This window comes from Notechis scutatus, chromosome 1 (assembly GCF_049901735.1).
Source record: "Notechis scutatus isolate UNSWTSFEM ecotype Mainland chromosome 1, rNotScu1.2, whole genome shotgun sequence".
Taxonomy (NCBI): Eukaryota; Metazoa; Chordata; class Lepidosauria; order Squamata; family Elapidae; genus Notechis; species Notechis scutatus.
The window spans coordinates 224408352-224423947 of record NC_142009.1 but is presented as its reverse complement, the minus strand read 5'-3'; the positions used below and the strand labels follow the sequence as shown (position 1 = coordinate 224423947).

At 36.6% G+C, this 15596-nt stretch overlaps 1 protein-coding gene across 4 annotated transcripts in view; it reads left to right on the top strand.

Annotated features, from left to right (window-relative positions):
* The window catches only part of USP37 (ubiquitin specific peptidase 37), a 43584-nt gene that overhangs the window by 21350 nt on the left and 6638 nt on the right, over positions 1-15596 (top strand). For 2 of the 4 annotated variants that reach the window (XM_026665535.2, XM_087950380.1), the window contains exons 9-20: positions 592-747; positions 1528-1659; positions 2803-2926; positions 5918-6123; positions 6912-7029; positions 7602-7681; positions 8365-8529; positions 9476-9541; positions 10253-10397; positions 11247-11499; positions 12749-12915; positions 15258-15318. In XM_026665535.2, the coding sequence (XP_026521320.1) occupies positions 592-747; positions 1528-1659; positions 2803-2926; positions 5918-6123; positions 6912-7029; positions 7602-7681; positions 8365-8529; positions 9476-9541; positions 10253-10397; positions 11247-11499; positions 12749-12915; positions 15258-15318 (1673 nt within the window). Of the gene's footprint in view, positions 1-591; positions 748-1527; positions 1660-2802; positions 2927-5917; positions 6124-6911; positions 7030-7601; positions 7682-8364; positions 8530-9475; positions 9542-10252; positions 10398-11246; positions 11500-12748; positions 12916-15254; positions 15319-15596 lie in introns of all 4 variants that reach the window. The other 2 variants (XM_026665534.2, XM_087950379.1) reach the window with 1 other exon arrangement.

Sequence of the window (15596 nt, the reverse complement as noted above, 5' to 3'; positions counted from 1 at the left end):
CATGTAGGGCAGAAGCTAGACAAATGCCAGGCCATCTGTGCGATTAACACCAACTGGAGCCTAGGACTCCCAAAAAGACCTGTTCATTCAGGAAGAATATTGTCCCATCAACAGATACAGATGTACCTAACAGAGAACTTGGCAATTGCTGCACAAACGGCTATTTCAACTGGCTAGATTCAGTCCAAACTGTGTTGTTTATTTTTATATATCAGTTTTTAAAACTTGTCCGTATATTATTAGCTCTTCTTTGAGCATATCTGAAAAATCTGTGGCTGCTTTATGTGAGGAACTTGCAATGCTGAATTCAAAACATGTCGCACCCCAACCAAGAATTATTAGATAAAAACTCCTTCATATGCTTCCCTCATTTTATTCATAACATTTGAAGATGGCCCCTGTTACAACTAAATTATCTAGATGAAAATAAAACTAATTTACCTTTTAAGGCAAGTACAATATTTTTCTTTTATTGCTTTGATATTTCTCTGTAGGTGTCATCTTTGCTTATCTAACCACATAATCTAACCATAATTGTAGTAATAATTTTTGTCATCTTTGAAATGGGTTTTTATCCCTCTTGTTTTATAGGTCTAATGTATTGAACCCTTCCGCCAAAAGAAGCTTAGGCTTTCTCTCTCAGCCAGCCCCTCTTTCTGTCAAAAGACTGAGATCTAATCAGGATTACACTGGATGGAACAAGCCTCGAGTCCCCCTTACCACTCATCCACAGCAGCAGTTACAAGGGTTGGTTATTGTATCTTCAACATCTCTTTTTATGTATACATGTGCTAAGTTGACTGTTGAGGAAATAGAAACTCACTTCGGGTTTCTCAGCATTTTCTTTATTCAGTTATTTTTATTATCTTTTCTATAGCACTTTATTTTCAGGAAGTGCTGTTTGCTTTCCTTCTTGTTAAGATAATGAGTAGGAAAGGACCATGCTTATGCACAAATACAGTGTTAGAATTATAATGTCTTCTCAAATGAGTTTTCCTTTTTTATTTCTAAAACATATAAATAAATAAATTAAATATTTGTAATTAGGATAGCTAGGCAATGACCACTAGTCAATATCAGATAGATTTCCCCCTTCCTCATTTTTTTTTAGCTCTTTGCTATTTAGTTTTCCCATACAGTATCTTCCTGCTATCCCTCTTTCTGCCAAGTTCTGGGTGAGCAATGTGAGAATTTTAGACCTGGCTGTTCCAAGCTCTGCTTCAGAATACCTGCTTTTCTGATTCTCCCACAGCAGCTTTGCTGCTGATAGGACTGTATTCCACTCATCTACAGATTGACTGGGGGACCTATGCTATTCTATGGTCTTTGGTTTGCTGCCCCAGGGACCACTCAGCTGTGTCTTCAAGGAAGATTTAATTTACATTTTCTCAGTGTGTTGTCTAGCCTGCTGTTGTTGTTTAGGCAACCCATAGCAGATTTTCTAAGAAAGCATGATGTAACCTGTGTAGTGAATTATATTAATGCTACCAATATTTTAATTTGATCCTAATGTCTTGTTCTTCACAGATTTACAAATTTAGGAAACACTTGTTACATGAATGCTATTTTACAGTCTTTATTTTCAATTCAATCATTTGCTAATGACCTTTTGAAGCAAAGTATCCCATGGAAAAAAGTTCCGTTCAATGCGTTGATCAGGTAAGCATCAGTTTGGGGAATACATTTTTTTAATGAATATCATCTCAAGCATCCAAATGGTTTATGCAATTTATAACTCTTAAAATACATTGTCCTTCTTGGAAATATAATCTGACAATCGCAAAAGTAAATAGAAATGTATTTCTTTTATATATAATCCAGCTACACAAATAAAAATGAGATGAAAATGCAAGAATGTTGATCGTTCAGTATTGTGAAACTCCTTGAAAAGAGATGTTCCTATTTCAACTTTTAAAACATTTTTTAATAATGCTGCAAAGGGAAAATGTTATATTTCCTGAAATCAGTTGGCTTTGTTATGAAATCTCTGCTGCTTTTTGATTGTTTAAAACTAAACTTTGAAAACCTATAAAGGCAATTATAGGATGTTAAGGATTGTATCAACCAAGAACAAATTTTGAGCTTTTCTTGGTGTTTGTTTGTTACTTGTTTTCAGTCTTCTATATATTGCGATGTTCTAGCTCTATCGTACTATTAAACATAAATAGCTTTTTGAATAATGGCAAAATTGAGAGCAAAAATTACTTGCCTTTGAGCATGTTTGCAAAGATAGTGGAATTTGGAGGATATTTTTATAATTAAACATTGCTTAGAGTTACCAGATATGTTAATAGGCAAAGGAGGACATGATAGTTTAGAAAGGAGGACAAAAAGGAATCAAGGAGGACATGCTGTTTAACTTTCTTGGCGTTCATGCCAAAAATTAGAAAAGGAGTGTAGAAATGAAAGTTCTTAGGCCTGCATGAAATTATTTTTTTCCAGCAACAGAAAGACTGGCTTTTCAGTGGAAGAATGTGGCAAATGTGGGTTAGGAGGTAAAAGCTTCCAGTGTGTGACTGATTAAGATCCTACCAATTTCAGGTTGTGGTAGAACCCAGCCAGAGGGTACTAATCAACTAATTAAGGTCACAAAGCTGACCTTGTTAACTTGTGGTTAGCATTCATTAAGAAATGTGGGAGAAAAGTGCTCAGGAACAGAAAGCTTGTATATAACTTCAAAAGCCACAATAGTTGACTTTAAGGTACTGCCTGTCAGACAGGACATGAAGACAAAATTGCCAGATGTCTGGTAACCCCAACATGCTTTTTAATGTCAAAATATTGTCATGTATTTTTTTCTAGACGATTCACCAATTTACTTGCTAAAAAAGATTCATGTAGCCCTGAAGTAAAGAAAGAACTACTCAAGAAGGTGAAAACTTCAATTTCAGCTACGGCAGAGAGATTCTCTGGCTATATGCAAAATGTAAGTATCATACACTGAAGTAACTGTAGTCAGTAATTTGAGCTACTTTATGAGCTTTGTCACTTGTTACATTGTATTTATATAAAAGCTGTTTCATAAAAGTACCCCAAACTAAAGTAATCTTATTTGGGAAAAGAGCCAGAAAAAATACAAGTTGTTAGATGACCTTAGGGTTTGATTTTTGATGTAAATCTTTCTTGGAAAGCTCGCTCATGGCTATAAAATTATAATAATAAAACAGTTATCCATATTATCTCTCATAAATGTGACAAGTTGATTGTCTTATTAACCTTTTTTTCAGCCAAGTGTATTACTCCAACACTGTATAGAGTAGAAAATTGAAAAAAGTGAAGATGCTCATCAGAATAAATTTCAGAGAAAATTATTAGAATTCCCCTACTATAAACCTTGTAAGAAGAGAGAAGTGTCAATAAAGGAGAATAATTGTAGCTCAAGGTTGATATGAGGGGATCCTTGGTGCTCTCTGAGCTTGGTTGTTTACTTGCAGAGGTTTCATTACCCAAACTAGGTAACATAATCAGTGCTAGAAAGAGCTGTGGTAATCTATGTAACTCAAAATTGGCGTCTGATATCAGCTTTTAAGAGTAATGCATTTTATCACACGGCTTCAACTTTCATGAGCTTCAACTGATGTGTGAGTGGCTTAACTCAGTGGTCCCCAACCTTTTTATGCCGCGGCCCGGTACTGGCATCAGCTGGGCGCTGCGGCCCGGCAAGCATCAGCTGGGCGCCGCCATCTTGTTTTGATGAAAAAGTGCTTCGGTGAGCTCACCGGAAGCACTTTTCATCAAAACAAGATGGCGGCGCCTAGCGCTCGGTGAGCTTTTCCAGGTAGAAATGGCTTTCTACCCGGAAAAGCTCACCAGAGCACTGGCGCCGCCATCTGTTTTGATGAAAAAGTGCTTCCGGTGAGCTTTCTACCCAGAAAAGCTCACTGGAAGCACTTTTTCATCAAAAAGATGGCGGCGCCCAGCAAACCAGCGGCCCGGTAGGATTTGTTCCGGACCGGTGGTTGGGGACCCCTGGCTTAACTGATCTAGGATTTAAATACATGGAGAGAATAGGGAGGACAAGACTGGATTGTTATGCAAATGAAGGTCCCATGGGGTACATGTTCTGTGTCAATTAACCATTATAATGTTGAAAACTATTGTTTGTTTAGACCTTCTACGATAGCCTGAAATATATTGATGTATAAACTCAGTTATTTCATGCTCAGTTGTGCTGACCTTACTGCTGCTTCAGTTGAGTTTGTAAAGAAATTTCACATGAGGTTAAAAAGCTATCTCAGAAGGTCTGAACAAACATATAGTTTTTAGCTACTAATTGGTAAACTATTCCTCTATGGAATCTTGATCTTCACTGTATACCTGCAGCTTTTCCTCCAAGATAGAACTGTGGCTAACATTTATCATAGCTGATGTTCATATAAGGCAGTGTCCCCCGACCTTTTGGGCACCAGGGACCAGTTCCATGGAGAGAGGTTTTTCCACAGACCAGAAGGGGGCATGGTTTCACATGCTGCCTGCATTCTGTGCCTGGGGCTTTGCTTGTTTGCATGGCTCGGTTGCTGGCATGCCAAGGCGCAGTGCCGGTCCATGGACCAGGGGTTGGGATCCCTGTTATAAGGTACACAAAATTTTGGCACAGCTTGAGTAATAGTTAAGATGTTGGCCTCCATAATGACCCTGGATTAGACAATTGGGAGATGTTGAATAGATGCAGCATTGGAGAAGAAGGGGAATCTCATAATAGGAGCTTTTTTTGACAAATGATTGTTTTAACCTACATAGATTACGTTTACAATTATCATTTGAGTGAGGATAAGGCTGACAGCTAATTTGTTTCTTGAAATGTTATAGTTTAGTAAAGGAGAATAGTCTATTTTCATTTTCTCTCTTTTCCTCAGTTGTGTTGCTTTTGCACTGAATTACAGTTTCAAACCGTGCCCTCTGCTCTGGTAACAGACTAGTACTCTGACAATCCTTTAAAAAATATCTTTACAATATGGTTGTATTTGTGGAGAATAATATACCATTCATTGTCTGTTATACTGTCCCTTGCATAAAGATTTTAAAAGGGAGAAATTTCTGCCAAGTCTTAAAATAGCATTGATGTTGCACACCAACACACCCAGTTATAATTGAGGAAATGTTGAGACATTTCTCTCTGCATATTAGAACATAACTGATTGCATTGTCTGTTCAATTCACAAGGAAAGTTCACAGTTGTTTTTTTAATTAATGAGTTTTATTTATTTGCATTTAGCCAACTTTAACAAAAGTGTGACTGAGAATAGCTTAGATTTGTTCTATGTAGTTCTAGGAAACTAATTGTTGGTGAGATAAGATGGAACAATTAAAATGTAGCAAATACTGGAAAGAGTTTGGGGTCCTAATACGCTGTCCAGAAATTATTTCTTGAACTTTACATTTTATATCTTGGTATGTATTTTGCCACTTGAAAAAGAAAAATGTAAGCACATAGTTTAAAGCAAATAATATGATTATAAAACATGAATAAGTACAGGGGATTCATCATTTCAATAAAATGTGAAATTTTAATTTCCACTATCATAATGATTCTTAACAATGAATCCCAATGTTGCCAATTTTAATTGAATTAGAGGTAGTTCTCATTTAGCAGCTGTCTTGCTAAGCAAATGTTTGTATACACAGTAATGAAAAAGTAACTTTGTAACCAATCCTCAAAGTTATGATTTCACAAGTTTTTAAAGATCATAAAATTGTAATGATCATAAAATTGTGATGTTTTACTTAGCTACTGTTTTACTTAATAATCAAGTTGCTGGTCCCAATTGTGGTCACTAAATGAGGACTATCTGCAGTGGTTCTAGTACATTGAACCAGCTTTAAATGATGTATACTATACTATTGAATCTATACTATGTATAAATATGTTGAGGGGATGTTAAAGCTGTACTTTTAACAAACATACTGATGATTTTAGGATGCTCATGAATTCTTAAGCCAGTGCTTGGATCAGTTGAAGGAGGACATGGAGAAGCTGAACAAAACTTGGAAGAGTGAGCCTATTTCTAGTGAAGACAACTTGTCCGGACGCATATCTGATGATTTTTCAGCCACTAGAGTTTATACATGTCCAGTAGTTGCAAATCTAGAATTTGAAGTTCAGCATTCAATCATATGTAAAATGTAAGTCTTTAAAGAGATGGTTTTTTCACATTCCTGTTGCTTCCCTTTCCTCATATGATTCTCATTGAGTGTGATGTTAATACACACAAGGCCTAGCTTCTCAAGTAATTTAAGTAGTGGATGATTCTAATGTAACTAAGCATCATTCACTGGTCACTGCTAGCATAGCTTGGAAAAAATATACAGATAAACATCCTATTCAAATTCCTGGTTTAGTTGAAATTCAGGAGGCTCTACATATTTTCTCAAAGATGTTGAAAATAGTGAAAAGTGGGCATATTTTAATTTATCTAAACAAGTATTTCCAACCATTGGCTTTGAACCTCAGCTTGCAATTAATGACATCTTGGGATTTGTAATTCAGAAACATCTGGGAGAAAACAGGTGCCAACACAGAGATTGCAATTGTCCAGGGAAAGAGCTGCAGTCAGTATTTTAATATTGTATTCTTCTTATTTAAGAATACTTGAACTCTTATGAGGAGTCCAATAGTACCATTCCTCTTATGGCACAGCTTTTCATTCAGCAAATGCTCTCACAATAAAGAAGCATGGGAACAATTTTGGTCCTTCTTTTTTTAGCTTACCCATATCCCATCCCCAAAAATCTGTTACAGAAAGTTATGAGAACCTCCAGAGCATCTGGAAAATATTCTGAGAAGAGACAAATGTCAAAAAAAATGAGCCAGCTGGACTAAAAGGTGTTGCATTCTAACTTATGCTAAAATGTTATCTGTGTATGGTATTAAAAATTTGGTAAACTAAATGAAGTAAAACTTTTCCCTGCAGGTGTGGTGAAACTGTCACCAAGCGGGAACAATTTAATGATCTTTCCATTGACTTGCCACGAAGGAAAAAACTGCTTCCTTCTCGATCAATCCAAGATTCTTTGGACCTCTTTTTCCGGGTATACAATATATATATCCTTCTACGAGTTATTATATTTTAAATTTTACTTCTTCTTATAAATGTTTTCTGAATATTATTTCTACTGTACATTTTTTTAGATTGCAAATTGAATGCAAATCAGTTATATGTTGAAGTTATATGTTCTTGTGGAAATATGTTAGAGTAGAGTTACATGGGTTTATTTGAAGTTCCTTCATGGAGGAAGGACTGGGGAGGGTAAGTGGGTAGAATTTTTTATTGTAAAAAAAATCCTGAAGGTATTAATTCTGTATAGGAGTTGTCATGTAACTTTTGGGCCAACTTTAACTGGATTAATCTCAAAAACAAATTAGTTAAGAGTTTCTGGTTCTTTTACATGGATATTTGGTGTGATTGTAATGAATGATTGTCTGTCCTTAGATGTAAATGAATTCAATTGTTTGGAGGGAGGAATACCAAAACAGTTAGTTTTGGAGTCCTGTTTTAGTGAGGATAAGCACTCCACCAAACTGACAAGAGAAAAGAAAAGACTTTATTGTAAAGAATTTTTTTTTATCAGATTACAAACCTTGCACCTATTGTGACTCTTAGGCAGAAGAAATAGAATACTCCTGTGAGAAGTGCAGTGGAAAATCTGCTCTTGTTACACACAAATTCAGTCGGTTTCCCAGGTAGGTATATGAACTTCGTACAAAAGTTATACCAAAATATTGGCAACTTTTAGAATCCATGCGATAAAAATATTTAGGGCAAAAACAAGTGCTTGATATCGGTCCTAGAATAACTGAAGTACATGAATTTAAATTTTGAACAGAATGTCATTCTTGGAAATTAGAAGTTTAGTAAAGCATCTTGACAATGCTTCCATCAAATTTTAAAAGCAAATTTCTTTTTGTTAAAAACTGGCAAAGCAGCAGAAACGCATTTACATTGATTACTAGATGTAAAATGATAGGTTGGACCCCAATTCTTTCCCCTGTAGTTGTAAGGATTTTCCTAAGTTCCTGTTCCTTCTGCAGATTCCTCATTCCCCAATACTTGCTCTAGAAGGTTCTCAGACTCTGTGGAATAGTGAGGAGGGGGTTGTTCTAGAATGAGGGAACACTGCAGAAGGAAAAGGAAATCTGAACCATTACCTTCCTCTGCTTGTGGCTGGAGGTAGGATGGAAATTCGCTGTGATTCCATACTTTGGAACAAGAAAAACTGAATCCATCTACAGCATTTATAAGTTAAGAGTACATAATTTTATAAGGAACTGACAGGAGGGAGAGCCTACGGTTTTTATGTATTATTAATAGTTGTTTCTACATAGCAAACAATTTATACATTTCCATTCCTTCTTGTCTCTTAAAGAGTTTTAATACTTCATCTGAAACGGTACAGCTTCAATGTGGTGCTCTCCCTCAATCACAAAGTAGGACAGCAAGTGATTATTCCAAGATTTTTGACCCTGCAGTCACACTGTACAGAAAGCACAAGGCCCCCACTTAATCTTGGATGGAGTGCACAATCAGTCGTGTGAGTTCTTCCTACCCTTGTTCTAGTAATAGCGTTTATAGATTGGTTTATTTTTGTTACAATGAAATTTTACCTGATCTTTCTTTAATGGCCTTTGGATACAATTGTTCTGACCCAACCAGGTTCCCAAAGACCAAACACAGACAAAGGCAGCAGCACCCACCTTTTAAGGTTTAATAACGAATTCTGTTCTGAAAGCTGCTTTCCAGTAATTAGCTCCGACAAGAAAGAGCCTTGCCAAGTTGTTGTCAAGGCTGCCAAAAACCCAGGGATAAGAACTAATTTACAAAATTCTCTAAACACGAACTAAGATGTCCACCAGTTGAGTTTAAGAGCTTCTTTGCTTTCTGCAAAGAATGCTTTTTCAAACCTGGCTTTTATCCTCTTGAGGGAGGGGCCATTACCTTGCAGCCTTACTCCCTAGTCACATGTGCTGCTATTATTGTTCTTTCCTCTGAGCAAATCCTTCGTGCACGTGCACTTGGCACAGGCTCCTCAGGAACCTCATCATCACTGCTGTCAGCCCCCACAATCTCTGAAGGCAGCAGTCCACTCCCTGATGGTCCTGGCCCCTCATCAGAGCCATCGCTCTCCTCAGCCATCTGCACCTGCTGCCGGCTAACCACAACAACAGTAGATACAATTTACATTCAGATATCACCCCTGAAATAATGGACAGAAGTCTAGAGAATCTAGACTTTTCTAAATTATTAAGATTAAGGGTGCCTTTTGGGAAAATGTGAGATGCAGTGATGCTGATCTATGAAACAACATTGTAGAGAACTCAGATTTAAAAAAAATTCATAAATTTTGTGTCAACTGTGACCAGTTAATCCAAAGACTGCTGGTCATATTTTCTTCAAATTGTAGCATGAACTTGGATCCCCATTAAAATGGCTATAGGTAATAGTTTTCCAAAATAAATACTGCTTTTTTTTATAATCAGTTCTCGGCCATTGAAAGTGTCCCAGATGGTGAATTCCTGCTCTGTAACAACTTCTACACCTTGTCGGTGAGTAGCATGATTTTGAAGTATCTGAAAAAAATACCAAAATGTTTAAGAAAATTTGGTGCATTATTGAATATTGTTAACATTGATATTTGTAACTTGGTTGGTTGCTGAATTAAGCGAGGTCATTAAGCGAGGACTGCCCATAGTCTCAGCAAAGCTTTTACTAATGCATTGTTAAGGCACTAAGTACTCTGGATAGATCACATGGTAGCTTTATGGGAACATACTTGTTTTCCTTTACCAGAACGGAGAAAAATATAGTGAATACAAGATTAATATTTAAAAATACATTAAATATTTAATGAGAGCATTACATATTCCACTATGAAATGAAGTTTTGCATGAAACATTCTACTTAATATACTTTATATATACTCCAGTTCATATATACTGGCCTATTATAAAACGTTTCATTTGTAAAACAAGAAAAGTTGACCCCAAATTTGTACCAATCCAATTTTCTGCTTAAAAAACCCAGGAATATTAATGTTTGTGTTATAAAGAATTTTCTAAATGTTAGATTGAGGTAGTATTTTGAATAGATTTTGCAGAGGGTTACTGTTTGAATAAATCCTTATACTATATTCCTGGAATTATAGTTTACCATCCGCCTAGCTATTCTGTGAATATTTTTTTAAACTGATATTAATCAGCATCATTAGTTGGCTTTTTTTGAAAGGGTTTAATTAGAGTTCTTTGTTTCTTTTACAGAAAATATGCATTTAAGAATAAAGGTCACCTTTTAAATTCTTTGGATTCAGACAGCGACGAAGAATCAATAAAACGTCCTGTTGCAAACAGTCAGAAACAGTGTGATTTCCAGAGCAGGGAACAGCAGCAAGAAGAGCTTGAGAAAGTAAGAAAAGAGCTTAGTAGAAGACGAATGTATTGTGATCAGATTTTTTTTGTGTGTGGCAATTAGATACAAGATTAGTAATGAACTTTTGAGTTGTGAGCTTTTGCCAATACAAATAAACCTGTCACAGGAGAAGGCAGGAAACAGCCAGGTTCTCTTGCACTGTTATACATAGTGACATCCCCTCCTATCCTCTCCTGACCTCCAGTACCCTATAAGCTGGAGTTGCAGCCAGGTGCAGCGTAGTTCTCATTCCAGTCAAGCAACAGGTTTGCAGCAAAGGGTCCAGTGAACCCTCTGCAGTAGTGGGAAAAGGCAGGAAAGGGTCCGTTTCCAGCATGCCATGCATATGTGTGCAGTGTGCCAGAAACCAACCCCGTCCTGCCACCACCCAAAGCCCATTGGCATGCCACCCGTGCAAGGCAAGAACTGCATTGCACATTTTTATTTTTGTTGGACTTGCAAACAAATCACACTTACGAACACTGTCTGGAACATAACTCATTCATAAATAGAGGACTGTTTTGTTTTTAACTTTTAAGAGTGGCCTCTAGTGGATGCAGATGATATGGCAGGTATGCAAGGATATTTTTAAGAGGAGCAGGGCTGAATTTTTTTAATTATTCATTATTTATTTATTTAATATAGCTTATCTTCACTCAAAGCCAGTCTTTTCTTGGTGATGTCAGAACAATTCTGTATATTAGAGCAGTGTTGGAATTACGATTATATGTTCAGAGTGTCCATCTCATTTTTATGTTTTACGTATGTTCATTTTACTGTGGTGATTGCTATAGTATCCTGAGAGAGAATGGATCCCAGTGAGTTTTGCCTTTTATTTATTTGCAGAGCTCAAAGAAAAGTAAAACAGAAAATCCCAAGTCCCCAGAGTCAGGAAACAGTGGGCTCGAAACAATGAGTGAAGATGAACTTCTAGCAGCTGTCCTGGAGATTAGCAAATGTGAAGCATCACTGTCCAGCCACGATGAAGATAAGCCAACAAATAGTCCTGATACTGGCTTTGGAGATGATGACATGCAAGAATTGCCAGATAATACAGAACTTAAGGACGCTGATAAATCCAAAGCTGCTGCAGAGTCTGGTAAGAGGGGAAGAAAAGGCTAGAATTTGAGTGACGATGTATGGAGTGGGATGGTGAGCAACTAAGCTATTCTCCTCTTCAGATTTCTGACTCTCCAGTAGGCTACAAAAAGCAATCTGTTGACTTGGAGACATTACAGAATGGACAGTTTCATTTTGGTTTTTGTTTGTTTATTGTTATTTTGGAGGTGGGGAGATGAGAACAGAAGGATAGAAATCAACACAATTCCAAATACCTCTCACTCTTGATTCCTACTTTTATTTTCAATTTTTATTAGCCTCAAAATTACCCTGCTGAAATTCTGTTGGGTAGACGTCTGATTTCAGTGCTTTAATTTTCTGCTCTTTTTTTTTTTTTTTTTTTACAGTTGCAAGGAAGGTATTAAGAGTTGGAGTGGGGATGGTCTACCTTCCTGCACTATTATATTTTAATCCCATCTTTATTTGGGGAAGGGAGAAAGGCAAGGGTTGTGCTACCAATAGACAAAAATATTTTGAGTCTATTTTTATTATTGTAAAATTATTTGTATTAAATTGCATTTTAAAAAAGACTGAATGGTTATGTCCTAATGGCTTGCATTTTAAAATGTGCAATGAAGTTTATGCCTGGCATATTTCATTCTACGATTCATAATTGTCAATAACATTCAACTAAAATAGAAAAATGAAGCAAAGCTATCTTTTTTACTGTAGGAATGTCTTTTAAAAAATCTTTAGTCACAATTTTGAAAGGCAAGAGCAAAAATGGGAGATAAATTTCACATACTGACTTAATCGGAAAACAGTAAATAAGTACTGAAAGCAGTTATTTCCTCTCTCCCCTTATCCTTTTTTTTTTTTTTCAAAATGATCATGGACTAATGTGCTCATTTTGCTCTTGAGATCTGAATAGCATGAAAAAGATTTAGCCCAGGAATAAGGCAGTCTGTTGTCCTGGAGCTGCACGAGGTTCTCAAGTTTTTTCTTTTTCTGCTGAAAATTGCCAGCATAGTTTTCTATTTTTATGAGGTAAGGATGATATAGGCATTAAATATGAGAACATAAATGTGCATACAAAAACTAGTCCAACTCATAAAAATGAAACCTTGTTCAAATGTGTGATAGGCTTCTGTGGCCATCCTCACATACACCCCTATTAAATGCAATTGTCATTAAAAGGTTATCCATCCTTAATTTAGCCAGTTGCAATCCAGTTAGCAGCCCCCCACAACTCCTGCAAAAAATATTAAGACACCGTTTTGTTTCCATAGGTTATGCCAACTTGACCAAGGTAACTAAAGATTTTGATGAAAATAAGGAAAACAAAACCCCAGAAGGCACTCAGGGGGATGTTGATTGGCTGCAACAGTATGATATGGAAAGGGAGAGGGAGGAACAAGAACTACAGCAAGCCTTGGCTCAGAGTCTCCAAGAACAAGTAAGAACCAGTGCACCTTTTGTAATGATATGTGACTGTCTCACTATTTTTAGGGAAAGAACTCTTAATAACCTCACTTTATAATATGGCACTGCATGATTTTGTTTCATAATTGCAAACTTAGAAATCTTTTTTTATGAACAAGGTTTTTATAGAAATCCTTTAGCCAAGATAATGAATTTAATGCGTTTTTTAAAATATCAATTTTAGCAAATTTGGATTTAGAAGTCATCTGAGGTCATTGTCCATCAGAGATGCTCTTCTGTAATATTTTTCTTATATAGCAATAGAACTTAGACTTGTATACTGCTTCACAGTGCTTTACAGCCCCCTCTAAGCAGTTTGCAGAGTCAGCATATTGCCCCCAACAATCTGGGTCCTTGTTTTACTGATCTCAGAAGGATGGAAGGCTGAGTCAACCTTGAGCCGGTGAGACTCGAACTGCTAGCAGTCGGCAGTCAGCAGAAGTAGCCTGCAATACTGCATTCTAACCACTTCACCACCACGCTGCTTATATTTTGTTTCTACCTATTTTCTCATTGTCTTTCAAAAGTTATTACTTCTAATAAATTCCCTAGTGGCCTTTCTCATATTTTAGAAAATATTCTTTATTACCTGGAAGGAAGAGATCATAGGTTTTCTTTCTGTGATATTTGGGCAGTTGAAAATATAACTTACAGTAATTTTGAGCCCATGGTTTCTCCTCATTTAATAATTTAGTATTCAAGAATCCATATTTAAATGATTATAGGTATCCATCCCATGTTGGAATCTCCTTTCTTCTAAATTATATCTTTGAAAAAATAGTTCCAGAGTTAAGAAAAATAGTTTTTGGAAAGTTTTGCTTTTGTTGTCTCCTTTGACATGATATCCATAATTAAACTATTTTTCATTTTACTATAATCCTGCTCCTTGGATGAGATTTTTGTTAACCTGTGTCCCAAAGACCCATGAAACCTGCACAAAACTCCAAAAACATAAATAAAAGCAATTTAATCACAATCCACAAATACTAATAAGCCCTATCTCTCATTTTATTCAGCAACCGTCTGAAACAGTCAGGGTAGATCATAGCTCTGTTTTGATTTAAGTCCAATCTATATGATAATAATACCGAGGTTTATCATTTATTCCCAGGCTGAGCAGGAGGTGCAATCAGAGTTCTGACCTGGTGCCTAGAGGCTGTAAGAAATTAGATTGGATGGGTGGGAAACAGCATGCAATGTAATCATCAGCAAGACAAAGCTAGCACATAATTACAGCAGTTGTAGCACACTGGGGTCATGTGATCACCATTTGCAGCCTTCCCAACCAGCTTCTGACCGGGGGGTGGGGAGTCAATGGGAGAGGGCAGATTGGTTTAATGATCACAGGAAAAAGGTAAATAAAATTGGGTGTCATCGTGTGATGACTCACTTAACAACCACAGTGCTTAGTGATGGCTATTCCAGTCCAACCTCCAGTTGAGGTTGTAAGTTGGAGACTGCTGATAGTTTTTAATAGTTTAGTTTTTAATTCATTAGGTTTTATGATCAGATCTTATGATTTTATTGCTTCTAAATTACAAGAGGCCTAGAATCAAAAGAGCAGGCAGAATAGAAATATTTGTTAAAAAAAAAAGGATCAACAATCAAAACTGAGAACACTTAATAATTAAGGAAAGATAAATTATAGAATGATGTGTGTATGAGAAAAAAACAATGCCTCACTTTTTTATTAGAAAGAAAGATGGGAGTATGTGAAAGGTGCTTCTTCAGGCATAGCTTGGAAGGCCCCGTTTGCACAAAGAGGAACTGTCAGTCAGTATCGTAAAAAAAACAACCAGCAGAGTATAGCCCTTCTGAGATATCCTTCATTTCATTACTAGTTTCTTAAAATGTTTCTTATATATATTGTATAAATATTTACAAACGCATAAAGAAACAAAATGGACATGGAAGCACATGTGAATAGGTTAAGAAAGAAGAAAAACTTTCAAATGTGTTTGCCCATTTATTGTTTACCAGTGAAAGGAGAGGCACCTAAACCTACAGAAGCCATGTATCTGCAAACCTTTGATATTCTAGTTTTTTCCTAAATGAAGGCGATTTCTCCGATACTGTTTATTCAGGTGTGTGTCCTCAGCTAGATTTGAGTACACCATACATTCCACTACACAGAGAAAAAAAAATTGTCCTTGGACTTTGTTGGGAAGCAGTTCATATTCTTGCTGAGAGCATGTGGTAAGATTAGGGACTTGACGGGTTGCATACTAACCTCATGCAGTATCAGTAGGAAAAATAGAGCAATTATAAAAACAGGAAGTGTCTCAGAGAACTAAGCTTGAATCTCTACCCCAGCAGGAGGCGCGGGAGCAGAAGGAGGATGATGATCTTAAACGTGCCACTGAATTAAGTCTACAAGGTGAGATACAGAACAGAAAAACGGACATCTTTTAAAAGCATAATTTAATTGTTCAGAGTAAGAATGAAATTTGCTTTTGTACAAGTAAACTAGTGATTGGCTCTGAGCAGGGGTGGGATTCAACATTTTTAACAACCGGTTCTGTGGGCGTGGCTTAGGTGGTAGGCGTGGCATGGTGGTCATGTGACTGGGTGGACATGGCTTGGTGGTCATGTTATTGGCTGGGTGTGGCCAACTCAATATCACTCACATCGAGGCACACATCTCACCTGGCCTCT